Raw genomic sequence first — 26,592 nt, forward strand, 5'->3', positions numbered from 1 at the left:
CTCTGTCTCTGTCTCTGTCTCTCTCTCTCTCTCTCTCTCTCTCTCTCTCTCTCTCTCTCTCTCTCTCTCTCTCTCTCTCTCTCTCTCTCTCTCTCTCTCTCTCTCTCTCTCGTTCAGTGAATCCCTGGTGTTTCCTGCAGAGGCATTGCAGTGTGAGGAGGAGGGGTGTGAGCTACTTGGGCTGGTGGTTACCCAGCGTGAAACACACACACACACACGCACACACACACACACACACACACACACACACACACACACACACACACACACACACACACACACACACACACACACAGCGTGATATGCCTCTGATTACAGTGCGCTGTGGGATCTGCCCATCTGAACAGCAACTTAAAACACATCTAAAATCCAATCAGATCCACTATCAACATAAACAACACTCTCCTTATGGCTGTTAACTGGCTTCACTGTCTCCACAGACAGCAGTTAACTGGCTTCACTGTCTCCACAGACAGCAGTTAACTGGCTTCACTGTCTCCAAAGACAGCAGTTAACTGGCTTCACTGTCTCCACAGACAGCAGTTAACTGGCTTCACTGTCTCCACAGACAGCAGTCTGACAAGGCTTCACTGTCTCCACAGACAGCAGTCTGAAAGGGCTTCACTGTCTCCACAGACAGCAGTCTGAAAGGGCTTCACTGTCTCCACAGACAGCAGTTAACTGGATTCACTGTCTCCACAGACAGCAGTCTGACAAGGCTTCACTGTCTCCACAGACAGCAGTCTGACAAGGCTTCACTGTCTCCACAGACAGCAGTCTGAAAGGGCTTCACTGTCTCCACAGAAAGCAGTCTGACAAGGCTTCACTGTCTCCACAGACAGCAGTCTGAAAGGGCTTCCACTGTCTTCACAGACAGCAGTCTGAAAGGGCTTCACTGTCTCCACAGACAGCAGTCTGAAAGGGCTTCACTGTCTCCACAGACAGCAGGCAGTGTCCCAAATGGATCCCTATTCCCTATATAGTGCACTACTTTAGACCAGAGCCCTATGGAACCCTATTCCATATATAGTGCACTACACATGTCACTGGGCAGCTCTTGGCTGTGCTTCCCTTTGTAGTCTGTAATAGTTTGCAAGCCCTGGTCACAATCGACGAGCATCGGAGCCGGTGAAGTACGATTCGATCTTAGTCGGATTAGAGTGGGATTAGAGTCCCGCTCTTTGAAAACGGAAGCTCTACCCTTTAGCTCAGTGCGAATGTTGCCGGTAATCCCATGGCTTCTGGTTGGGGTATGTACGTACAGTCACTGTAGGGACGATGTCCTCGATACACTTATTGATAAAGCCAGTGACTGATGTGGTGTACTCCTCAATGCACTTATATCCCAGACTATGTTCCCTAAGTGTCAACATTTATATCCCAGACTATGTTCCCCTAAGAGTCAACATTTATATCCCAGACTATGTTCCCCTAAGAGTCAACATTTATATCCCAGACTATGTTCCCCTAAGAGTCAACATTTATATCCCAGACTATGTTCCCTAAGAGTCAACATTTATATCCCAGACTATGTTCCCCTAAGAGTCAACATTTATATCCCAGACTATGTTCCCCTAAGAGTCAACATTTATATCCCAGACTATGTTCCCTGAGAGTCAACATTTATATCCCAGACTATGTTCCCCTAAGAGTCAACATTTATATCCCAGACTATGTTCCCTAAGAGTCAACATTTATATCCCAGTCTATGTTCCCCTAAGAGTCAACATTTATATCCCAGACTATGTTCCCCTAAGAGTCAACATTTATATCCCAGACTATGTTCCCCTAAGAGTCAACATTTATATCCCAGACTATGTTCCCCTAAGAGTCAACATGTATAACCCAGACTATGTTCCCCTAAGAGTCAACATTTATATCCCAGACTATGTTCCCTAAGAGTCAACATGTATAACCCAGACTATGTTCCCTAAGAGTCAACATTTATATCCCAGACTATGTTCCCTGAGAGTCAACATTTATATCCCAGACTATGTTCCCTGAGAGTCAACATTTATATCCCAGACTATGTTCCCTGAGAGTCAACATGTATATCCCAGACTATGTTCCCTGAGAGTCAACATTTATATCCCAGACTATGTTCCCTAAGAGTCAACATTTATATCCCAGACTATGTTCCCTAAGAGTCAACATTTATATCCCAGACTATGTTCCCTAAGAGTCAACATTTATATCCCAGACTATGTTCCCTAAGAGTCAACATTTATATCCCAGACTATGTTCCCTAAGAGTCAACATTTATATCCCAGACTATGTTCCCTAAGAGTCAACATTTATATCCCAGACTATGTTCCCTAAGAGTCAACATTTATATCCCAGACTATGTTCCCTAAGAGTCAACATTTATATCCCAGACTATGTTCCTCCTGAGAGTCAACATTTATATCTCAGACTATGTTCCCCTAAGAGTCAACATTTATATCCCAGACTATGTTCCCCTAAGAGTCAACATTTATATCCCAGACTATGTTCCCTAAGAGTCAACATTTATATCCCAGACTATGTTCCTCCTGAGAGTCAACATTTATATCCCAGACTATGTTCCTCCTGAGAGTCAACATTTATATCCCAGACTATGTTCCCTGAGAGTCAACATTTATATCCCAGACTATGTTCCCTAAGAGTCAACATTTATATCCCAGACTATGTTCCCTAAGAGTCAACATTTATATCCCAGACTATGTTCCCCTAAGAGTCAACATTTATATCCCAGACTATGTTCCCTAAGAGTCAACATTTATATCCCAGACTATGTTCCCTAAGAGTCAACATTTATATCCCAGACTATGTTCCTCCTAAGAGTCAACATTTATATCCCAGACTATGTTCCATGAGAGTCAACATGTATATCCCAGACTATGTTCCCTGAGAGTCAACATTTATATCCCAGACTATGTTCCCTAAGAGTCAACATTTATATCCCAGACTATGTTCCCCTAAGAGTCAACATTTATATCCCAGACTATGTTCCCTAAGAGTCAACATTTATATCCCAGACTATGTTCCCCAAAGAGTCAACATTTATATCCCAGACTAATAATGGCTTTGTTATTACTGTATGTCTAATGTGACTTTTGGATGTGACCAGTCTCCAATTTGAAAGCAACTCAATCCAGTGTTAGTTTATAAAGTATATTCCATGAACCAAACACAATTAAATAAACTATTTACTGAGGCACGTCTTCATGCAAATAAAATGTCCTCATTTCTCATCTTTCCTCGTCGGTGGTTGCCGAGGACACGTCTTCAGTGACTGGATGAGCATCGGCACCAGCTGACAAACTGTTGTTCATGAAACAGGGACATGTATTCTCAGAGGGTCAACACAAACCTGATCTCACTGCAGAGGAGAACACCATCCAACATGGTTTATCACCAGTCATGATACCCAAGCAGAACACCATGGTTTATCACCAGTCATGATACCCAAGCAGAACACCATGGTTTATCACCAGTCATGATACCCGAGCAGAACACCATGGTTTATCACCAGTCATGATACCCAAGCAGAACACCATCCACCATGGTTTATCACCAGTCATGATACCCAAGCAGAACACCATGGTTTATCACCAGTCATGATACCCAAGCAGAACACCATGGTTTATCACCAGTCATGATACCCAAGCAGAACACCATCCACCATGGTTTATCACCAGTCATGATACCCAAGCAGAACACCATCCAACATGGTTTATCACCAGTCATGATACCCAAGCAGAACACCATCCAACATGGTTTATCACCAGTCATGATACCCAAGCAGAACACCATCCAACATGGTTTATCACCAGTCATGATACCCAAGCAGAACACCATCCAACATGGTTTATCACCAGTCATGATACCCAAGCAGAACACCATGGTTTATCACCAGTCATGATACCCAAGCAGAACACCATGGTTTATCACCAGTCATGATACCCGAGCAGAACACCATGGTTTATCACCAGTCATGATACCCAAGCAGAACACCATCCACCATGGTTTATCACCAGTCATGATACCCACACACCCGACAGGATTTTTTATCATATAGACACGCATATAGAGGTTTGGTCTGTTGTTGATCGCACTCTCGCTCTGTCTTTCTCTTTCTCCCTCTCTCTCTCCCTCTCTCTCCGTCTTTGTCCATCTCTCTCCGTCTCTCTCCCTCTCTCTCCCTCTCTCTCCCTCTCTCCCCGTCTCTCCCCATCTCTCTCTCCTTCTCTCCCTCTCTCTCCATCTCTCTCCATCTCTCTCTCTCTCTCTCTCTCTCTCTCTCTCTCTCTCCATCTCTCTCTCTTTCCCCATCTCTCTCTCTTTCTCCATCTCTCTCTCTTTCTCCATCTCTCTCTCTCTCTCTCTGTCTCGCTCCATCTCTCTCTCTTTCTCCATCTCTCTTTCTCCGTCTCTCTCCCTCTTTCTCCGTCTCTCTCCCTCTTTCTCCGTCTCTCCCTCTCTTACACAGATGGAACATTATCCACGTCTGATCTATGTAGTTTTCCTTTTGACTTAGAACACAGATCAAATCAAATCATTTTGTATTTGTCAACATGGTTAGCAGATGTTAATGTGAGTGTAGTGAAATGCTTGTGCTTCTAGTTCTGACAGTGCAGTACTATCTAACAAGTAATCTAACAATTCCCCAACAACTAGCTAATACACACAAATCTAAAGGGGTGAATGAGAATATGTACATATAAATATATGGATGAGCGATGGCTGAACGGAATAGGCAAGGTGCAGTAGATGGTATAGAATACAGTATATACATATGATGTAAGTAATGTAAACATTATTAAAGTGTCATTGTTTAAAGTGACTAGTGATACATTTATTACATCCAATTTGTAATTATTAAGTGGCCAGAGCTTTGAGTCTGTATGTTGGCAGCAGCCACTCGATGTTAGTGGGGGCTGTTTAACAGTCTGATGGCCTTGAGATAGAAGCTGTTTTTCAGTCTCTCGGTCCCTGCTTTGATGCACCTGTACTGACCTCACCTTCTGGATGATAGCGGGGTGAACAGGCAGTTCAGAACATCCCCTGACAATACACTCCCATTAGAGAGAGAGAGAGAGACAGAGAGAGAGAGAGAGAGAGATGGTTTCCCATGAATAGAGAGAGAGGGAGATATGGTATCCCATGAAGAGAGAGAGAGAGAGAGACAGAGAGAGAGAGAGAGAGCTGGTTTCCCATGAAGAGAGAGAGAGGGAGAGCTGGTTTCCCATGAAGAGAGAGAGAGGGAGAGCTGGTTTCCCATGAATAGAGAGAGATGGTTTCCTACAAACAGAGAGAGATGGTTTCCTACAAACAGAGAGAGAGAGGGAGAGCTGGTTTCCCATGAAGAGAGAGAGAGGGAGAGCTGGTTTCCCATGAAGAGAGAGAGAGGGAGAGCTGGTTTCCCATGAAGAGAGAGAGAGGGAGAGCTGGCTTCCCACGAAGAGAGAGAGAGGGAGAGATGGTTTGCCATGAATAGAGAGAGATGGTTTCCTACAAACAGAGAGAGAGGGGGGTTCTGAATATTTATGTCCTTTATTAATTCATGACACCAAATGGTAGAAAGTGTTTAACTGTGATAAAGGAAGCAGACCTTTGGAAACAGCGGTAATAGACCCATCCAGAATGATTATTAAACCCAGGTCATATCATTATTACTGTCTGCGTTGGGAGGAGGGTTATTTCATTCACAGAAACAGGAAGAAGAAGAAGAAGAATAACAGGAAGGAGGTGCACTTTTACAGAAGAGACACATCTATAAACTAACCAACATCTCCTACGAGCTCGCTAGAATCTCCAACCTCTTCGTACTAGGAACACGCTGAGACGCTCACTATGATATATCATATTTAGACTGAGAGTCCCAACTCGTACCTCACTATGATATATCATATTTAGACTGAGAGTCCCAACTCGTACCTCACTATGATATATCATATTTAGACTGAGAGTCCCAACTCGTACCTCACTATGATATATCACATTTAGACTGAGAGTCCCAACTCGTACCTCACTATGATATATCATATTTAGACTGAGAGTCCCAACTCGTACCTCACTATGATATATCATATTTAGACTGAGAGTCCCAACTCGTACCTCACTATGATATATCATATTTAGACTGAGAGTCCCAACTAGTACACTCTGTCAACATGTCAGAGAGCCTTAAACCCTTGGTCACAGCTGAAGGCAGGATCACTGTGTATATTGGATGAGACAGAATCTCTCCATTCACCTCAGGCTCAGAGAGGATTATATCACCAAACCATTTCACACTCCGTAGAACTCTCGGTTGGCCCCGGCCACAGAGTGCACAGCCACTGTCCTTGGGTAGGGTCCCAAATGGAATCCTATTCCCTATAAAGAGCACTACTTTTAACCAGAACTCTATGGGGACTATATAGGGTGCCGTTTGAGACACCCCCCTTTAAGACTCTTGGTTTAGTACACTGTCTATACTGAGAGACAGAGAGACAGAGAGAGACAGAGAGAGACAGAGACAGAGAGAGAGAGACAGAGAGAGAGAGAGAGAGAGAGAGAGAGAGACAGAGAGACAGAGAGAGAGAGAGAGAGAGACAGAGAGACAGAGAGACAGAGAGAGAGAGATAGAGAGAGAGAGACAGAGAGAGAGAGACAGAGAGAGACAGAGAGAGAGAGACAGAGAGAGAGAGAGACAGAGAGAGAGAGAGACAGAGAGAGACAGAGAGAGAGAGAGAGACAGAGAGAGACAGAGAGAGAGAGAGACAGAGAGAGACAGAGACAGAGGTCTCTGTTTCCACCTGTTGTATCTCTGTGTTTATAGGTCTCTGTTTCCACCTGTTGTATCTCTGTGTTTATAGGTCTCTGTTTCCACCTGTTGTATCTCTGTGTTTACAGGTCTCTGTTTCCACCTGTTGTATCTCTGTGTTTATAGGTCTCTGTTTCCACCTGTTGTATCTCTGTGTTTAAAGGTCTCTGTTTCCAAGAGACATGAAAACACCATAATGCTGTTTATTTGTGTATATAGAGCAGATAACGGACTACCTCTATTCAACATTTTTGCAATATTAGAGCTTGGAATATTGGGTTACATGAGCTAATGTCCCCCCCCCTCCAGCCCCCATCCAGGCCCCCTCCAGCCCCCCCACTCCAGCCCCCGTCCCGGCCCCCTACAGCCCCATCCATCCCCCACCCAGCCCCCCCTCCAGCTCCCCCCAGCCACCCCTCCAGCCCCCACCCAGCCCCAACCAGCCCCCACCCAGCCCCCACCCAGCCCCCTCCCAGCCCCCTCCAGCTCCCCCCAGCCACCCCTCCAGCCCCCACCCAGCCCCCTCCAGCCCCACCTAGCCCCCACCCAGCCCCAACCAGCCCCCACCCAGCCCCCTCCAACCCCCACCCTGCCCCCTCCAGACCCCACCCTGCCCCCTCCAGCCCCCACCCAGCCCCAACCAGACGCCACCCAGCCCCCTCCAGCCCCCACCCAGCCCCCTCCAGCCCCCACCCTGCCCCCTCCAGCCCCCACCCAGCCCCCTCCAGCCCCCACCCAGCCCCCACCAGACCCCACCCAGCCCCCTCCATCCCCCACCCTGCCCCCTCCAGCCCCCACCCAGCCCCCACCAGCCCCCTCCAGCCCCCATCCAGCCCCCACACAGCCTGGCATTATACTCCACGTTTCATAAATTAGAGATGTGAAACAACATGGTGGTGTTTGGTTCTACCTTGGGTAAGGGTTTGTCAAAAACTAAGGCCTATGAGGATTGGCCACCAGCATCCTTCATAAACAGTAACAGCCAATGAGGATTGGCCACCAGCATCCTTCATAAACAGTAACAGCCAATGAGGATTGGCCACCAGCATCCTTCATAAACAGTAACAGCCAATGAGGATTGGCCACCAGCATCCTTCATAAACAGTAACAGCCAATGAGGATTGGCCACCAGCGCATCCTTCATAAACAGTAACAGCCAATGAGGATTGGCCACCAGCATCCTTCATAAACAGTAACAGTCAATGAGGATTGGCCACCAGCGCATCCTTCATAAACAGTAACAGTCAAAAGTTTTACGACACCTACACATTCAAGGGTTTTTCCTACATTGTAGATTAATAGTGAAGACATCAAAACTATGAAATAACACATATGGAATCATGTAGTAACCAAAAAAAGGTCTTAAACAAATCAAAATATATTTTATATTTGAGATTCTTCAAAGTAGCCACCCTTTGCCTTGATGACAGCTTTGCGCACTCTTGGCATTCTCTCAACCAGCTTCACCTGGAATGATTTTCCAACAGTCTTGAAGGAGTTCCCACATATGCTGAGCACTTGTTGGCTGCTACTCCTTCCCTCTGCGGTCCAACTCATCCCAAACCATCTCAATTGGGTTGAGGTCGGGTGATTGTGGAGGCCAGGTCATCTGATGCAGCACTACATTACTCTCCTTATTGGTCAAATAGTCCTTACACAGCCTGGAGGTGTGTTGGGTCATTGTCCTGTTGAAAAACAAATGGTAGTCCCACTGTAGCAGCATCAGACACCACAGCTAGAATACAGGCTCATGTAGCAGCATCAGACACCACAGCTATACATCTAGTCTACAGCCTCCTGTAGCAGAATCAGACACCACAGCTATACATCTAGTCTACAGCCTCCTGTAGCAGCATCAGACACTTCAGCTATACATCTAGACTACAGCCTCCTGTAGCAGAATCAGACACCACAGCTATACAGCTAGACTACAGCCTCCTGTAGCAGAATCAGACACTTCAGCTATACATCTAGACTACAGCCTCCTGTAGCAGAATCAGACACCACAGCTATACAACTAGACTACAGCCTCCTGTAGCAGCATCAGACACCACAGCTATACATCTAGTCTACAGCCCCCTGTAGCAGCATCAGACACTTCAGCTATACATCTAGACTACAGCCTCCTGTAGCAGAATCAGACACCACAGCTATACAGCTAGACTACAGCCTCCTGTAGCAGAATCAGACACTTCAGCTATACAGCTAGACTACAGCCTCCTGTAGCAAAATCAGACACCACAGCTATACAGCTAGACTACAGCCTCCTGTAGCATAATCAGACACCACAGCCATACAGCTAGACTACAGCCTCATGTAGCATAATCAGACACCACAGCCATACAGCTAGACTACAGCCTCCTGTAGCAGCATCAGACACTACACCTATACATCTAGACTACAGCCTCCTGTAGCAGAATCAGACACCACAGCTATACAGCTAGACTACAGCCTCCTGTAGCAGAATCAGACACCACAGCTATACAGCTAGACTACAGCCTCCTGTAACATAATCAGACACTTCAGCTAGCTTCTTATGACTGCGATCCCGCTAACGGGATCGATATGACAACAGCCAGTGAAAGTTCAGGGCACCAAATTCAAACAACAGAAATCTCATAATTAAAATTCCTCAAACATACAAGTATTTTACACCATTTTAAAGATAAACTTCTTGTTAATCCCACCACAGGGTCCGATTTTCAAATAGGCCTTTCAGCGAAAGCCCTACAAACGATTATGTTCGGTCAGAGCCAAGTCACAGAAAAACACAGCCAATTTTTCCAGCCAAAAAAGAGGAGTCACAAAAATCAGAAATAGAGATAAAATGAATCACTAACCTTTGATGATCTTCATCAGATGACACTCATAGGACTTCATGTTACACAATACATGTATGTTTTGTTCGATAAAGTTAATATTTATATCCAAAACATCTCAGTTTACATTGACACGTTATGTTCAGTAGTTCCAAAAACATCTGGTGATTTTGCAGAGAGCCACATCAATATACAGAAATACTCATTATAAATGTTGACGAAAATACAAGTGTTATACATGGAACTTTAGATACACTTCTCCTTAACTTCTTTGGGGTAGGGGGCAGTATTTTCACGTCCGGATGAAAAGTGTGCCCAGAGTAAACTACCTGCTACTCAGGCCCAGATGCTAGGATATGCATAATATTAGTAGATTTGGATAGAAAATACTCTGAAATTTCTAAAACTGTTTTAAAGGGTGTCTGTGAGTATAACAGAACTCATATGGCAGGCAAAAACCTGAGACAAAATCCAACCAGGAAGTGGGAAATCTGAGTTTTGTAGTTTTTTAAGTCTTTGTTTATCCAAGATGCAGTGGAAATGGGGTCATGTTGCACTTCCTACGGCTTCCACTAGATGTCAACAGTCTTTAGAACCTTGTTTTATGCTTCTACTGTGAGGTGGGGGGCGAATGAGACATATAGACTACAGCCTCCTGTAGCAGAATCAGGAAGAGGACAGGACAGCTCTACATCTCTCTGAGAGTAATGTTGACAAACAGGAGGAGGACAGCACAGATCCACACGACAGATGAGATGAGTTCAGAGAAGGATTGGAAGGAAGGCTTACGCTGTGTTGCATTGTCCTCCACACTATCCTCTGGGAGCAGCAGAGAAACAAAGAAGAGAGGGATTTAATAGAAAGGCAGATGACACAGAGAGAGAGAGAGAGAGAGAGAGAGAGACAGAGACAGAGACAGAGAGGAAGAGAGAGAGAGAGAGAGAGAGAGAGAGAGAGAGAGAGAGAGAGAGAGAGAGACAGAGAGAGAGAGAGAGAGAGAGAGAGAGAGAGAGAGAGAGAGAGAGAGAGAGAGAGATAGAGATAGAGACAGAGAGTGTGTGTGAGAGAGAGAGAGAGAGAGAGATAGTGAGAATATCAAGGGAGAGGGAGAGGGAGAGAGTGAGAGTAAGAGTGAGAGTGAGAGTGGGAGAGAGAGAGAGACAGAGAGAGAGACAGAGAGACAGAGAGAGAGACAGAGAGAGAGACAGAGACAGAGAGACAGAGAGAGAGAGAGAGAGAGAGACAGAGAGAGAGACAGAGAGAGAGAGACAGAGAGAGAGAGAGAGAGGGACACAGAGAGAGACAGAGAGAGCCAGAAAGAGAGACAGAGAGAGAGACAGAAAGAGAGACAGAGAGAGAGACAGAAAGAGAGAGAGAGAGAGAGAGAAATAAAACATATACAATGCAAGGAATGCTATGAATATATGCATTAGTCTGGAAACCAACAGAAACCAAAGCACGTGATAAATAGTCCTGGCAAGATACTCAATTCCCCTACCTCCTCTCTCTTCGGGAGACTAAGCACCTCTCAACTCATGTTAATACACCTGCCTCAATCATTATGTATTATAACACATTATATTAAATATCTCTCTTCAATCTACATCTTCTCTAAGACAATGTCCTGGTGTTATCATCCCGGAGGGGTAATGTATCATCCCGGAGGGGTAATGTATCATCCTGGAGGGGTAATGTATCATCCCGGAGGGGTAATGTATCATCCTGGAGGGTTAATGTATCATCCTGGAGGGGTTATGTATCATCCGGGAGGGGTAATGTATCATCCCGGAGGGGTTATGTATCATCCTGGAGGGGTACTGTAGCATCCTGGAGGGATATTGTATCATCCTGGAGGGGTAATGCACCATCCTGGAGGGGTAATGTATCATCCTAGAGGGCTAATGTATCATCCTGGAGGGGTAATGTATCATCCTAGAGGGCTAATGTAAAATCCTGGAGAGTTAATGTATCGTCCTAGAGAGGTAATGTATCATCCTGGAGGGGTAGTGTATCATCCTGGAGGGTAATGCATCATCCTGGAGGGTAATGTATCATCCTGGAGGGTTAATGTATCATCCTGGAGGGGTAATGCATCCTCCTGGAGGGTAATGTATCCTCCCTGAGGGGTAATGTATCCTCCCTGAGGGGTAATGTATCATCCCGGAGGGGTAATGTATCATCCCGGAGGGGTAATGTACCATCCCGGAGGGGTAATGTATCATCATGGAGGGTAATGTATCATCATGGAGGGGTAATGTACCATCCTGAAGGGGTAATGCATCATCCTGGAGGGGTAATGTATTATCCTGGAGGGGTAATGTATCATCCTGGAGGGGTAATGTATCATCCCGGAGGGGTAATGTATCATCCCGGAAGGTAATGTATCATCCTGGAGGGTAATGTATCATTCTGTAGGGGTAATGTATCATCCTGGATGGGTAATGTATCATCCCAGAGGGGTAATGTATCATCCCGGAGGGGTAATGTATCATCCTGGAGGGTTAATGTATCATCCTGGAGGGTAATGTATCATCCTGGAAGGGTTATGTATCATCCGGGAGGGGTAATGTATCATCCTGGATGGGTAATGTATCATCCTGGAGGGGTAATGTATTATCCTGGAGGGTTACTGTAGCATCCTGGAGGGTTAATGTATCATCCTGGAGGGTTATTGTATCATCCTGAAGGGGTATTGTATCATCCTAGAGGGCTAATGTAACATCCTGGAGAGGTAATGTATCAACTTAGAGAGGTAATGTATCATCCTGGAGGGGTAATGTATCATCCTGGAGGGTAATGTATCATCCTGGAGGGGTAATGTATCATCCTGGAGGGGTAATGTATCATCCTGGAGGGGTAATGTATAATTCTGGAGGGGTAATGCATCATCCTGGAGGGGTAATGTATAATTCTGGAGGGGTAATGCATCATCCTGGAGGGGTAATTCATCATCCCGGAGGGGTAATGTATCATCCCGGAGGGGTAATGTATCATCCTGGAGGGTTAATGTATCATCCTGGAGGGGTAATGTACCATCCTGGAGGTAATGTATCATCCTGGAGGGGTAATGTATATTCCTGGAGGGTTAATGTATCATCCTGGAGGGGTAAGGTATCATCCTGAAGGGGTAATGTATCATCCCGGAGGGTAATGTTTCATCCTGGAGGTGTAATGTATCAACCGGGAGGGGCATTGTATCATCCTGGAGGGGTACTGTAGCATCCTGGAGGGTTAATGTATCATCCTGGAGGGGTACTGTAGCATCCTGGAGGGTTAATGTATCATCCTGGAGGGGTAATGCACCATCCTGGAGGGTTAATGTATCATCCTGGAGGGGTAAGGTATCATACCGGGAGGGGTAATGTATCATCCTGTAGGGGCAATGTATCATCCTGGAGGGTTAATGTATCATCCCGGAGGGGTAATGTATCATCCTGGAAGGGTAATGTATTCCTTGAGGGTTAATGTATCATCCTGGAGGGGTAATGTATCATCCTGGAGGGGTAATGTATCATCCTGGAGGGTTAATGTATCATCTCGGAGGGGTATTGTAACATCCCGGAGGGGTAATGTATCACCCCGGAGAGGTAATGTATTCCTGGAGGGGTAATGTATCATCCTGGAGGGGTGATGTACCATCCCGGAGGGGTAATGTATCATCCTGGAGGGGTAATGTACCATCCCGGAGGGTTAATGTATCATCCCGGAGGGTTAATGTATCATCCCGGAGGGGTTATGTATCATCCTGGAGGGGTAATGTATCATCCCTTTAGGGTTATGTCTCATCCTGGAGGGGCAATGTCTCATCCCGGAGGGGTAATGTATCATGCTGGAGGGGTATTGTATCATCCCGGAGGGGTAATGTATCATCCTGGAGTGGCAATGTATCATCCTGGAGGGGTAATGTATCATCCTGGAGGGTTATGTCTCATCCCGGAGGGGTATTGTATCATCCCGGAGGGGTAATATATCATCCTGGATGGGTAATGTATCATGCCAGAGGGGTAATGTAACATCCTGTAGGGGTAATGTAACATCCTGTAGGGGTAATGTAACATCCTGGAGGGGTAATGTACCATCCTGGAGGGGTAATGTATGGATTTCTCAAGGATTGCTTAAAAGAAAATGTTGTTTCCTTGAGCTCTTTGTTCCCATAAAACCCTCCACGATGTGACCACCAAGGTAACAGTAGAGTGAGAGAGTGCTTGAGAGGAGAGAGCACACTTATCCCTGCCCACTTCACTCTCCCCTGGGGAGATGGCAGGATGGTGGGAGACCGAGGGTGTCAGGCTGAGTATGAGTCAAGGACAGAGCCATGAGCCGATCATTGAACTGAGGATTCAACAGAGAGGAGGGACTGTGTTCCAAATGGAGCCCCATTCCCTTTATTCTGCACTACGTTTGACCAGGGCCATCAAAACTAGTGCACTATATAGGGGAAAGGGTTCTATAGGGCCCTGGTCTAAAGCAGTGCACTATATAGGGAATAGGGTTCTATATGGCCCTGGTCTAAACTAGTGCACTATATAGGGAATAGGGTTCTATATGGCCCTGGTCTAAAGTAGTGCACTATAATAGGGAATAGGGTTCTATATGGCCCTGGTCTAAAGTAGTGCACTATATAGGGAATAGGGTTCTATATGGCCCTGGTCTAAAGTAGTGCACTATATAGGGAATAGGGTTCTATATGGCCCTGGTCTAAACTAGTGCACTATATAGGGAATAGGGTTCTATATGGCCCTGGTCTAAACTAGTGCACTATATAGGGAATAGGGTTCTATATGGCCCTGGTCTAAAGTAGTGCACTATATAGGGAATAGGGTTCTATATGGCCCTGGTCTAAACTAGTGCACTATATAGGGAATAGGGTTCTATATGGCCCTGGTCTAAACTAGTGCACTATATAGGGAATAGGGTTCTATATGGCCCTGGTCTAAAGTAGTGCACTATATATGGAATAGGGTTCTATAGGGCTCTGGTCTAAAGTAGTGCACTATATATGGAATAGGGTTCTATATGGCCCTGGTCTAAACTAGTGCACTATATATGGAATAGGGTTCTATATGGCCCTGGTCTAAACTAGTGCACTATATATGGAATAGGGTTCTATATGGCCCTGGTCTAAACTAGTGCACTATATAGGGAATAGGGTTCTATATGGCCCTGGTCTAAAGTAGTGCACTATATATGGAATAGGGTTCTATATGGCCCTGGTCTAAAGTAGTGCACTATATATGGAATAGGGTTCTATATGGCCCTGGTCTAAAGTAGTGCACTATATATGGAATAGGGTTCTATATGGCCCTGGTCTAAAGTAGTGCACTATATATGGAATAGGGGTCTATATGGTCCTGGTCTAAACTAGTGCACTATATATGGAATAGGGTTCTATATGGCCCTGGTCTAAACTAGTGCACTATATAGGGAATAGGGTTCTATATGGTCCTGGTCTAAACTAGTGCACTATATAGGGAATAGGACTCAGGGGATAACATAAACGTGATTTATTCTCAACTATCTCTCTGCTGGCTCTCTTAGTAGACAGTATGATTCCACACTTCCAGAGACAGAGACTTCTATAACAGTGGTCTGATATAGAAGAAACTGGTCTCTGGTCTATATCTGAGACTAGACTGGTTCTCTCCCTGCCACCCCTCCTTCTCCTTCTCCTAACCACGGGTTCTGGTCTCTGGTCTATATCTGATACTAGACTGGTTCTCTCCCTGCCACCCCTCCTTCTCCTAACCACAGGTTCTGGTCTCTGGTCTATATCTGAGACTAGACTGGTTCTCTCCCTGCCTTCTCCTTCCCCTAACCACAGGTTCTGGTCTCTGGTCTATATCTGAGACTAGACTGGTTCTCTCCCTGCCTTCTCCTTCCCCTAACCACAGGTTCTGGTCTCTGGTCTATATCTGAGACTAGACTGGTTCTCTCCCTGCCACCCCTCCTTCTCCTTCTCCTAACCACAGGTTCTGGTCTCTGGTCTATATCTGAGACTAGACTGGTTCTCTCCCTGCCACCCCTCCTTCTCCTTCCCCTAACCACAGGTTCTGGTCTCTGGTCTATATCTGAGACTAGACTGGTTCTCTCCCTGCCACCCCTCCTTCTCCTTCTCCTAACCACAGGTTCTGGTCTCTGGTCTATATCTGAGACTAGACTGGTTCTCTCCCTGCCACCCCTCCTTCTCCTTCCCCTAACCACAGGTTCTGGTCTCTGGTCTATATCTGAGACTAGACTGGTTCTCTCCCTGCCTTCTCCTTCCCCTAACCACAGGTTCTGGTCTCTGGTCTATATCTGAGACTAGACTGGTTCTCTCCCTGCCACCCCTCCTTCTCCTTCCCCTAACCACAGGTTCTGGTCTCTGGTCTATATCTGAGACTAGACTGGTTCTCTCCCTGCCACCCTTCCTTCTCCTAACCACAGGTTCTGGTCTCTGGTCTATATCTGAGACTAGACTGGTTCTCTCCCTGCCACCCTTCCTTCCCCTAACCACAGGTTCTGGTCTCTGGTCTATATCTGAGACTAGACTGGTTCTCTCCCTGCCACCCCTCCTTCTCCTAACCACAGGTTCTGGTCTCTGGTCTATATCTGAGACTAGACTGGTTCTCTCCCTGCCACCCCTCCTTCCCCTAACCACAGGTTCTGGTCTCTGGTCTATATCTGAGACTAGACTGGTTCTCTCCCTGCCTTCCCCTTCTCCTAACCACAGGTTCTGGTCTCTGGTCTATATCTGAGACTAGACTGGTTCTCTCCCTGCCACCCTTCCTTCCCCTAACCACAGGTTCTGGTCTCTGGTCTATATCTGAGACTAGACTGGTTCTCTCCCTGCCTTCTCCTTCCCCTAACCACAGGTTCTGGTCTCTGGTCTATATCTGAGACTAGACTGGTTCTCTTCCTGCCACCCCTCCTTCTCCTTCCCCTAACCACGGGTTCTGGTCTCTGGTCTATATCTGAGACTAGACTGGTTCTCTCCCTGCCACCCTTCCTTCCCCTAACCACAGGTTCTGGTCTCTGGTCTATATCTGAGACTAGACTGGTTCTCTCCCTGCCTTCTCCTTCCCCTAACCACAGGTTCTGGTCTCTGGTCTATATCTGATACTAGACTGGTTCTCTCCCTGCCTTCTCCTTCCCCTAACCACAGGTTCTGGTCTCTGGTCTATATTTGAGACTAGACTGGTTCTCTCCCTGCCACCCCTCCTTCTCCTTCCCCTAACCACAGGTTCTGGTCTCTGGTCTATATCTGAGACTAGACTGGTTCTCTCCCTGCCACCCCTCCTTCTCCTTCCCCTAACCACAGGTTCTGGTCTCTGGTCTATATCTGAGACTAGACTGGTTCTCTCCCTGCCTTCTCCTTCCCCTAACCACAGGTTCTGGTCTCTGGTCTATATCTGAGACTAGACTGGTTCTCTCCCTGCCACCCCTCCTTCTCCTTCCCCTAACCACAGGTTCTGGTCTCTGGTCTATATCTGAGACTAGACTGGTTCTCTCCCTGCCACCCTTCCTTCTCCTAACCACAGGTTCTGGTCTCTGGTCTATATCTGAGACTAGACTGGTTCTCTCCCTGCCACCCCTCCTTCTCCTAACCACAGGTTCTGGTCTCTGGTCTATATCTGAGACTAGACTGGTTCTCTCCCTGCCACCCCTCCTTCTCCTAACCACAGGTTCTGGTCTCTGGTCTATATCTGAGACTAGACTGGTTCACTCCCTGCCACCCCTCCTTCTCCTAACCACAGGTTCTGGTCTCTGGTCTATATCTGAGACTAGACTGGTTCTCTCCCTGCCACCCCTCCTTCTCCTTCCCCTAACCACAGGTTCTGGTCTCTGGTCTATATCTGAGACTAGACTGGTTCTCTCCCTGCCTTCTCCTTCTCCTAACCACAGGTTCTGGTCTCTGGTCTATATCTGAGACTAGACTGGTTCTCTCCCTGCCACCCCTCCTTCTCCTTCCCCTAACCACAGGTTCTGGTCTCTGGTCTATATCTGAGACTAGACTGGTTCTCTCCCTGCCACCCTTCCTTCTCCTAACCACAGGTTCTGGTCTCTGGTCTATATCTGAGACTAGACTGGTTCTCTCCCTGCCACCCCTCCTTCTCCTTCTCCTAACCACAGGTTCTGGTCTCTGGTCTATATCTGAGACTAGACTGGTTCTCTCCCTGCCTTCTCCTTCCCCTAACCACAGGTTCTGGTCTCTGGTCTATATCTGAGACTAGACTGGTTCTCTCCCTGCCACCCCTCCTTCTCCTTCCCCTAACCACAGGTTCTGGTCTCTGGTCTATATTTGAGACTAGACTGGTTCTCTCCCTGCCACCCCTCCTTCTCCTTCCCCTAACCACAGGTTCTGGTCTCTGGTCTATATCTGAGACTAGACTGGTTCTCTCCCTGCCTTCTCCTTCCCCTAACCACAGGTTCTGGTCTCTGGTCTATATCTGAGACTAGACTGGTTCTCTCCCTGCCACCCCTCCTTCTCCTAACCACAGGTTCTGGTCTCTGGTCTATATCTGAGACTAGACTGGCTCTCTCCCTGCCACCCTTCCTTCTCCTAACCACAGGTTCTGGTCTCTGGTCTATATCTGAGACTAGACTGGTTCTCTCCCTGCCATCTCCTTCCCCTAACCACAGGTTCTGGTCTCTGGTCTATATCTGAGACTAGACTGGTTCTCTCCCTGCCACCCCTCCTTCTCCTAACCACAGGTTCTGGTCTCTGGTCTATATCTGAGACTAGACTGGTTCTCTCCCTGCCACCCTTCCTTCTCCTTCCCCTAACCACAGGTTCTGGTCTCTGGTCTATACCTGAGACTAGACTGGTTCTCTCCCTGCCACCCCTCCTTCTCCTAACCACAGGTTCTGGTCTCTGGTCTATATCTGAGACTAGACTGGTTCTCTCCCTGCCACCCTTCCTTCTCCTAACCACAGGTTCTGGTCTCTGGTCTATATCTGAGACTAGACTGGTTCTCTCCCTGCCTTCTCCTTCCCCTAACCACAGGTTCTGGTCTCTGGTCTATATCTGAGACTAGACTGGTTCTCTCCCTGCCACCCCTCCTTCTCCTAACCACAGGTTCTGGTCTCTGGTCTATATCTGAGACTAGACTGGTTCTCTCCCTGCCACCCCTCCTTCCCCTAACCACAGGTTCTGGTCTCTGGTCTATATCTGAGACTAGACTGGTTCTCTCCCTGCCTTCTCCTTCCCCTAACCACAGGTTCTGGTCTCTGGTCTATATCTGATACTAGACTGGTTCTCTCCCTGCCTTCTCCTTCCCCTAACCACAGGTTCTGGTCTCTGGTCTATATTTGAGACTAGACTGGTTCTCTCCCTGCCACCCCTCCTTCTCCTTCCCCTAACCACAGGTTCTGGTCTCTGGTCTATATCTGAGACTAGACTGGTTCTCTCCCTGCCTTCTCCTTCCCCTAACCACAGGTTCTGGTCTCTGGTCTATATCTGAGACTAGACTGGTTCTCTCCCTGCCACCCCTCCTTCTCCTTCCCCTAACCACAGGTTCTGGTCTCTGGTCTATATCTGAGACTAGACTGGTTCTCTCCCTGCCACCCTTCCTTCTCCTAACCACAGGTTCTGGTCTCTGGTCTATATCTGAGACTAGACTGGTTCTCTCCCTGCCACCCCTCCTTCTCCTAACCACAGGTTCTGGTCTCTGGTCTATATCTGAGACTAGACTGGTTCTCTCCCTGCCACCCCTCCTTCTCCTAACCACAGGTTCTGGTCTCTGGTCTATATCTGAGACTAGACTGGTTCACTCCCTGCCACCCCTCCTTCTCCTAACCACAGGTTCTGGTCTCTGGTCTATATCTGAGACTAGACTGGTTCTCTCCCTGCCACCCCTCCTTCTCCTTCCCCTAACCACAGGTTCTGGTCTCTGGTCTATATCTGAGACTAGACTGGTTCTCTCCCTGCCTTCTCCTTCTCCTAACCACAGGTTCTGGTCTCTGGTCTATATCTGAGACTAGACTGGTTCTCTCCCTGCCACCCCTCCTTCTCCTTCCCCTAACCACAGGTTCTGGTCTCTGGTCTATATCTGAGACTAGACTGGTTCTCTCCCTGCCACCCTTCCTTCTCCTAACCACAGGTTCTGGTCTCTGGTCTATATCTGAGACTAGACTGGTTCTCTCCCTGCCACCCCTCCTTCTCCTTCTCCTAACCACAGGTTCTGGTCTCTGGTCTATATCTGAGACTAGACTGGTTCTCTCCCTGCCAACCCTCCTTCTCCTAACCACGGGTTCTGGTCTCTGGTCTATATCTGAGACTAGACTGGTTCTCTCCCTGCCACTCCTCCTTCCCCTAACCACAGGTTCTGGTCTCTGGTCTATATCTGAGACTAGACTGGTTCTCTCCCTGCCTTCTCCTTCCCCTAACCACAGGTTCTGGTCTCTGGTCTATATCTGAGACTAGACTGGTTCTCTCCCTGTCACCCTTCCTTCTCCTTCCCCTAACCACAGGTTCTGGTCTCTGGTCTATATTTGAGACTAGACTGGTTCTCTCCCTGCCACCCCTCCTTCTCCTTCCCCTAACCACAGGTTCTGGTCTCTGGTCTATATCTGAGACTAGACTGGTTCTCTCCCTGCCTTCTCCTTCCCCTAACCACAGGTTCTGGTCTCTGGTCTATATCTGAGACTAGACTGGTTCTCTCCCTGCCACCCCTCCTTCTCCTAACCACAGGTTCTGGTCTCTGGTCTATATCTGAGACTAGACTGGTTCTCTCCCTGCCACCCTTCCTTCTCCTTCCCCTAACCACAGGTTCTGGTCTCTGGTCTATACCTGAGACTAGACTGGTTCTCTCCCTGCCACCCCTCCTTCTCCTAACCACAGGTTCTGGTCTCTGGTCTATATCTGAGACTAGACTGGTTCTCTCCCTGCCACCCTTCCTTCTCCTAACCACAGGTTCTGGTCTCTGGTCTATATCTGAGACTAGACTGGTTCTCTCCCTGCCTTCTCCTTCCCCTAACCACAGGTTCTGGTCTCTGGTCTATATCTGAGACTAGACTGGTTCTCTCCCTGCCACCCCTCCTTCTCCTAACCACAGGTTCTGGTCTCTGGTCTATATCTGAGACTAGACTGGTTCTCTCCCTGCCACCCCTCCTTCTCCTAACCACAGGTTCTGGTCTCTGGTCTATATCTGAGACTAGACTGGTTCTCTCCCTGCCACCCCTCCTTCCCCTAACCACAGGTTCTGGTCTCTGGTCTATATCTGAGACTAGACTGGTTCTCTCCCTGCCACCCCTCCTTCTCCTAACCACAGGTTCTGGTCTCTGGTCTATATCTGAGACTAGACTGGTTCTCTCCCTGCCAGCCTTCCTTCTCCTAACCACAGGTTCTGGTCTCTGGTCTATATCTGAGACTAGACTGGTTCTCTCCCTGCCACCCTTCCTTCTCCTAACCACAGGTTCTGGTCTCTGGTCTATATCTGAGACTAGACTGGTTCTCTCCCTGCCTTCTCCTTCCCCTAACCACAGGTTCTGGTCTCTGGTCTATATCTGAGACTAGACTGGTTCTCTCCCTGCCTTCTCCTTCCCCTAACCACAGGTTCTGGTCTCTGGTCTATATCTGAGACTAGACTGGTTCTCTCCCTGCCACCCTTCCTTCCCCTAACCACAGGTTCTGGTCTATATCTGAGACTAGACTGGTTCTCTCCCTGCCTTCTCCTTCCCCTAACCACAGGTTCTGGTCTATATCTGAGACTAGACTGGTTCTCTCCCTGCCTTCTCCTTCCCCTAACCACAGGTTCTGGTCTCTGGTCTATATCTGAGACTAGACTGGTTCTCTCCCTGCCACCCTTCCTTCCCCTAACCACAGGTTCTGGTCTATATCTGAGACTAGACTGGTTCTCTCCCTGCCTTCTCCTTCCCCTAACCACAGGTTCTGGTCTATATCTGAGACTAGACTGGTTCTCTCCCTGCCTTCTCCTTCCCCTAACCACGGGTTCTGGTCTCTGGTCTATATCTGAGACTAGACTGGTTCTCTCCCTGCCACCCTTCCTTCCCCTAACCACAGGTTCTGGTCTCTGGTCTATATCTGAGACTAGACTGGTTCTCTCCCTGCCACCCCTCCTTCTCCTAACCACAGGTTCTGGTCTCTGGTCTATATCTGAGACTAGACTGGTTCTCTCCCTGCCTTCTCCTTCCCCTAACCACAGGTTCTGGTCTCTGGTCTATATCTGAGACTAGACTGGTTCTCTCCCTGCCACCCCTCCTTCCCCTTCTCCTAACCACAGGTTCTGGTCTCTGGTCTATATCTGAGACTAGACTGGTTCTCTCCCTGCCTTCTCCTTCTCCTAACCACAGGTTCTGGTCTCTGGTCTATATCTGAGACTAGACTGGTTCTCTCCCTGCCAGCCTTCCTTCTCCTAACCACAGGTTCTGGTCTCTGGTCTATATCTGAGACTAGACTGGTTCTCTCCCTGCCACCCTTCCTTCCCCTAACCACAGGTTCTGGTCTCTGGTCTATATCTGAGACTAGACTGGTTCTCTCCCTGCCACCCTTCCTTCTCCTAACCACAGGTTCTGGTCTCTGGTCTATATCTGAGACTAGACTGGTTCTCTCCCTGCCAGCCTTCCTTCTCCTAACCAAAGGTTCTGGTCTCTGGTCTATATCTGAGACTAGACTGGTTCTCTCCCTGCCACCCTTCCTTCTCCTAACCACAGGTTCTGGTCTCTGGTCTATATCTGAGACTAGACTGGTTCTCTCCCTTTCACCCCTCCTTCTCCTTCCCCTAACCACAGGTTCTGGTCTCTGGTCTATATCTGAGACTAGACTGGTTCTCTCCCTGCCACCCTTCCTTCTCCTTCCCCTAACCACAGGTTCTGGTCTCTGGTCTATATCTGAGACTAGACTGGTTCTCTCCCTGCCACCCTTCCTTCTCCTTCCCCTAACCACAGGTCCTCCCTGTCCTCCTCTCTTAGCAGTCTGCCATCCTCCCTGTCCTCCTATCTTAGCAGTCTGCCATCCTCCCTGTCCTCCTATCCCACCAGTCTGTCCTCCTCCCTGTCCTCCTATCCCACCAGTCTTCCCTCCTCCCTGTCCTCCTCTCTTACCAGTCTTCCCTCCTCCCTGTCCTCCTCTCTTACCAGTCTTCCCTCCTCCCTGTCCTCCTATCTCACCAGTCTTCCCTCCTCCCTGTCCTCCTCTCTTACCAGTCTTCCCTCCTCCCTGTCCTCCTATCTCACCAGTCTGTCCTCCTCCCTGTCCTCCTCGCTTACCAGTCTAACCTCCTCTCTTACCAGTCTGCCCTCCTCTCTTACCAGTCTGCCCTCCTCTCTTACCAGTCTGCCCTCCTCTCTTACCAGTCTGTCCTCCTCTCTTACCAGTCTGTCCTCCTCTCTTAACAGTCTGTCCTCCTCCCTGTTCTCCTCTCTTACCAGTCTGTCCTCCTCCCTGTCTCCCTCTCTTACCAGTCTGTCCTCCTCCCTGTCCTCCTCTCTTACCAGTCTGTCCTCCTATCCCACCAGTCTGTTCTCCTCCCTGTCCTCCTATCCCACCAGTCTGTCCTCCTCCCTGTCCTCATCTCTTACCAGTCTGTCCTCCTCCCTGTCCTCCTCTCTTACCAGTCTGTCCTCATCTCTTACCAGTCTGTACTCCTCCCTGTCCTCCTCTCTTACCAGTCTGTCCTCCTCCCTGTCCTCCTATCCCACCAGTCTGTCCTCCTCCTTGTCCTCCTCTCTCACCAGTCTGTCCTCCTCCCTGTCCTATCCCACCAGTCTTCCCTCCTCCCTGTCCTCCTCTCTTACCAGTCTTCCCTCCTCCCTGTCCTTCTATCCCACCAGTCTTCCCTCCTCCCTGTCCTCCTCTCTTACCAGTCTGTCCTCCTCCCTGTTCTCATCTCTTACCAGTCTGTTCTCCTCCCTGTCCTCCTATCCCACCAGTCTGTTCTCCTCCCTGTCCCCCAATCCCACCAGTCTGTCCTCCTCCCTGTCCTCCTCTCTTACCAGTCTTCCCTCCTCCCTGTCCTCCTATCCCACCAGTCTTCCCTCCTCCCTGTCCTCCTCCCTGTCCTCCTCTCTTACCAGTCTGTTCTCCTCCCTGTCCTCCTATCCCACCAGTCTGTTCTCCTCCCTGTCCTCATCTCTTACCAGTCTGTTCTCCTCCCTGTCCTCCTATCCCACCAGTCTGTCCTCATCTCTTACCAGTCTGTCCTCCTCCGTATCCTCCTCTCTTACCAGTCTGTCCTCCTCCCTGTCCTCCAATCCCACCAGTCTGTCCTCATCTCTTACCAGTCTGTCCTCCTCCCTGTCCTCCTATCCCACCAGTCTGTCCTCATCTCTTACCAGTCTGTCCTCCTCCGTGTCCTCCTCTCTTACCAGTCTGTCCTCCTCCCTGTCCTCCTATCCCACCAGTCTGTCCTCCTCTCTTACCAGTCTGTCCTCCTCCCTGTCCTCCTCTCTTACCAGTCTGTCCTCCTCCCTGTCCTCATCTCTTACCAGTCTGTTCTCCTCCCTGTCCTCCTCTCTTACCAGTCTGCCCTCCTCCCCGTCCTCCTCTCTCACCAGTCTGTCCTCCTCCCTGTCCTCCTATCCCACCAGTCTGTCCTCCTCCCTGTCCTCCTCTCTTACCAGTCTTCCCTCCTCCCTGTCCTCCTATCCCACCAGTCTTCCCTCCTCCCTGTCCTCCTCTCTTACCAGTCTGTCCTCCTCCCTGTCCTCATCTCTTACCAGTCTGTTCTCCTCCCTGTCCTCCTCTCTTACCAGTCTGTTCTCCTCCCTGTCCTCATCTCTTACCAGTCTGTTCTCCTCCCTGTCCTCCTATCCCACCAGTCTGTTCTCCTCCCTGTCCTCCTATCCCACCAGTCTGTCCTCCTCCCTGTCCTCCTCTCTTACCAGTCTGCCCTCCTCCCTGTCCTCCTCTCTTACCAGTCTTCCCTCCTCCCTGTCCTCCTATCCCACCAGTCTGCCCTCCTCCAAGTCCTCATCTCTTACCAGTCTTCCCTCCTCCCTGTCCTCCTATCCCACCAGTCTGCCCTCCTCCAAGTCCTCATCTCTTACCAGTCTTCCCTCCTCCCTGTCATCCTATCCCACCAGTCTTCCCTCCTCCCCGTCCTCCTCTCTTACCAGTCTGTCCTCCTCCTTGTCCTCCTCTCTTACCAGTCTGTCCTCCTCCCTGTCCTCCTCTCTTACCAGTCTGTCCTCCTCCCTGTCCTCCTCTCTTACCAGTCTGTCCTCGTCCCTGTCCTCCTCTCTTACCAGTCTGCCCTCCTCCCTGTCCTCCTATCCCACCAGTCTGTCCTCCTCCCTGTCCTCCTATCCCACCAGTCTGTGCTCCTCCCTGTCCTCCTCTCTTACCAGTCTTTCCTCCTCCCTGTCCTCCTCTCTTACCAGTCTGTCCTCCTCCCTGTCCTCCTATCCCACCAGTCTGTCCTCCTCTCTTACCAGTCTGTCCTCCTCCCTGTCCTCGTCTCTTACCAGTCTGTCCTCCTCTCTTACCAGTCTGCCCTCCTCCCTGTCATCATCTCTTACCAGTGCCCTCCTCCCTGTCCTCCTCTCTTACCAGTCTGCCCTCCTCCCTGTCCTCCTATCCCACCAGTCTTCCCTCCTCCCTGTCCTCCTCTCTTACCAGTCTGTCCTCCTCCCTGTCCTCCTATCCCACCAGTCTGTCCTCCTCCCTGTCCTCCTCTCTTACCAGTCTGTCCTCCTCTCTTACCAATCTGTCCTCCTCCCTGTCCTCCTCTCTTACCAGTCTGTCCTCCTCCCTGTCCTCCTCTCTTACCAGTCTGTCCTCCTCCCTGTCCTCCTATCCCACCAGTCTGTCCTCCTCCCTGTCCTCCTCTCTTACCAGTCTGCCCTCCTCTCTTACCAGTCTGCCCTCATCTCTTACCAGTCTGCCCTCCTCTCTTACCAGTCTGTCCTCCTCTCTTACCAGTCTGTCCTCCTCTCTTACCAGTCTGTCCTCCTCCCTGTCCTCCTATCTCACCAGTCTGTCCTCCTGTCCTCCTATCCCACCAGTCTGTCCTCCTCCCTGTCCTCCTATCCCACCAGTCTGTCCTCCTCCCTGTCCTCCTATCCCACCAGTCTGTCCTCCTCCCTGTCCTCCTATCCCACCAGTCTTCCCTCCTCCCTGTCCTCCTCTCTTACCAGTCTGCCCTCCTCCCTGTCCTCCTATCTCACCAGTATGTCCTCCTCCCTGTCCTCCTCTCTTACCAGTCTGCCCTCCTCCCTGTCCTCCTATCCCACCAGTCTGTCCTCCTCCCTGTCCTCCTCTCTTACCAGTCTGTCCTCCTCCCTAGCCTCCTATCTTACCAGTCTGTCCTCCTCCCTGTCCTCCTCTCTTACCAGTCTGTCCTCCTCTCTTACCAGTCTGTCCTCTTCCCTGTCCTCCTCTCTTACCAGTCTGTCCTCCTCCCTAGCCTCCTCTCTTACCAGTCTGTCCACCTCCCTGTCCTCCTCTCTTACCAGTCTGTCCTCCTCCCTAGCCTCCTCTCTTACCAGTCTGTCCTCCCTGTCCTCCTCTCTTACCAGTCTGCCCTCCTCCCTGTCCTCCTCTCTTACCAGTCTTCCCTCCTCCCTGTCCTCCTATCCCACCAGTCTGCCCTCCTCCAAGTCCTCATCTCTTACCAGTCTTCCCTCCTCCCTGTCCTCCTATCTCACCAGTCTGCCCTCCTCCCTGTCCTCATCTCTTACCAGTCTGCCCTCCTCCCTGTCCTCATCTCTTACCAGTCTGTCCTCCTCCCTGTCCTCATCTCTTACCAGTCTGCCCTCCTCCCTGTCCTCATCTCTTACCAGTCTGCCCTCCTCCCTGTCCTCCTATCCCACCAGTCTGTCCTCCTCCCTGTCCTCATCTCTTACCAGTCTGTCCTCCTCCCTGTCCTCCTATCCCACCAGTCTTCCCTCCTCCCTGTCCTCCTATCACATCAGTATGTCCTCCTCCCTGTCCTCCTCTCTTAGCAGTCTGCCCTCCCCCCTGTCCTCATCTCTTACCAGTCTGCCCTCCTCCCTGTCCTCCTCTCTTACCAGTCTGCCCTCCTCCCTGTCCTCATCTCTTACCAG

General features: G+C 49.2%; 1 protein-coding gene across 3 annotated transcripts in view; it reads right to left on the reverse strand.

Annotated features, from left to right (window-relative positions):
- Positions 1-26,592, reverse strand: part of LOC129840260 (glypican-6-like) — a 90,981-nt gene that overhangs the window by 53,134 nt on the left and 11,255 nt on the right. For 2 of the 3 annotated variants that reach the window (XR_008757181.1, XM_055907995.1), the window contains exon 3: positions 10,399-10,428. The exons of the other annotated variant lie outside the window; for it this stretch is intronic. Coding sequence is in view for 1 of the 2 variants with exons in the window: in XM_055907995.1 (XP_055763970.1) it covers positions 10,399-10,428 (30 nt within the window). In the remaining variant the exon portion in view is untranslated. The remainder of the gene's footprint in view (positions 1-10,398; positions 10,429-26,592) is intronic. 3 annotated transcript variants of the gene reach the window in all.

Source organism: Salvelinus fontinalis, chromosome 41, assembly GCF_029448725.1.
Source record: "Salvelinus fontinalis isolate EN_2023a chromosome 41, ASM2944872v1, whole genome shotgun sequence".
Classification (NCBI taxonomy): domain Eukaryota; kingdom Metazoa; phylum Chordata; class Actinopteri; order Salmoniformes; family Salmonidae; genus Salvelinus; species Salvelinus fontinalis.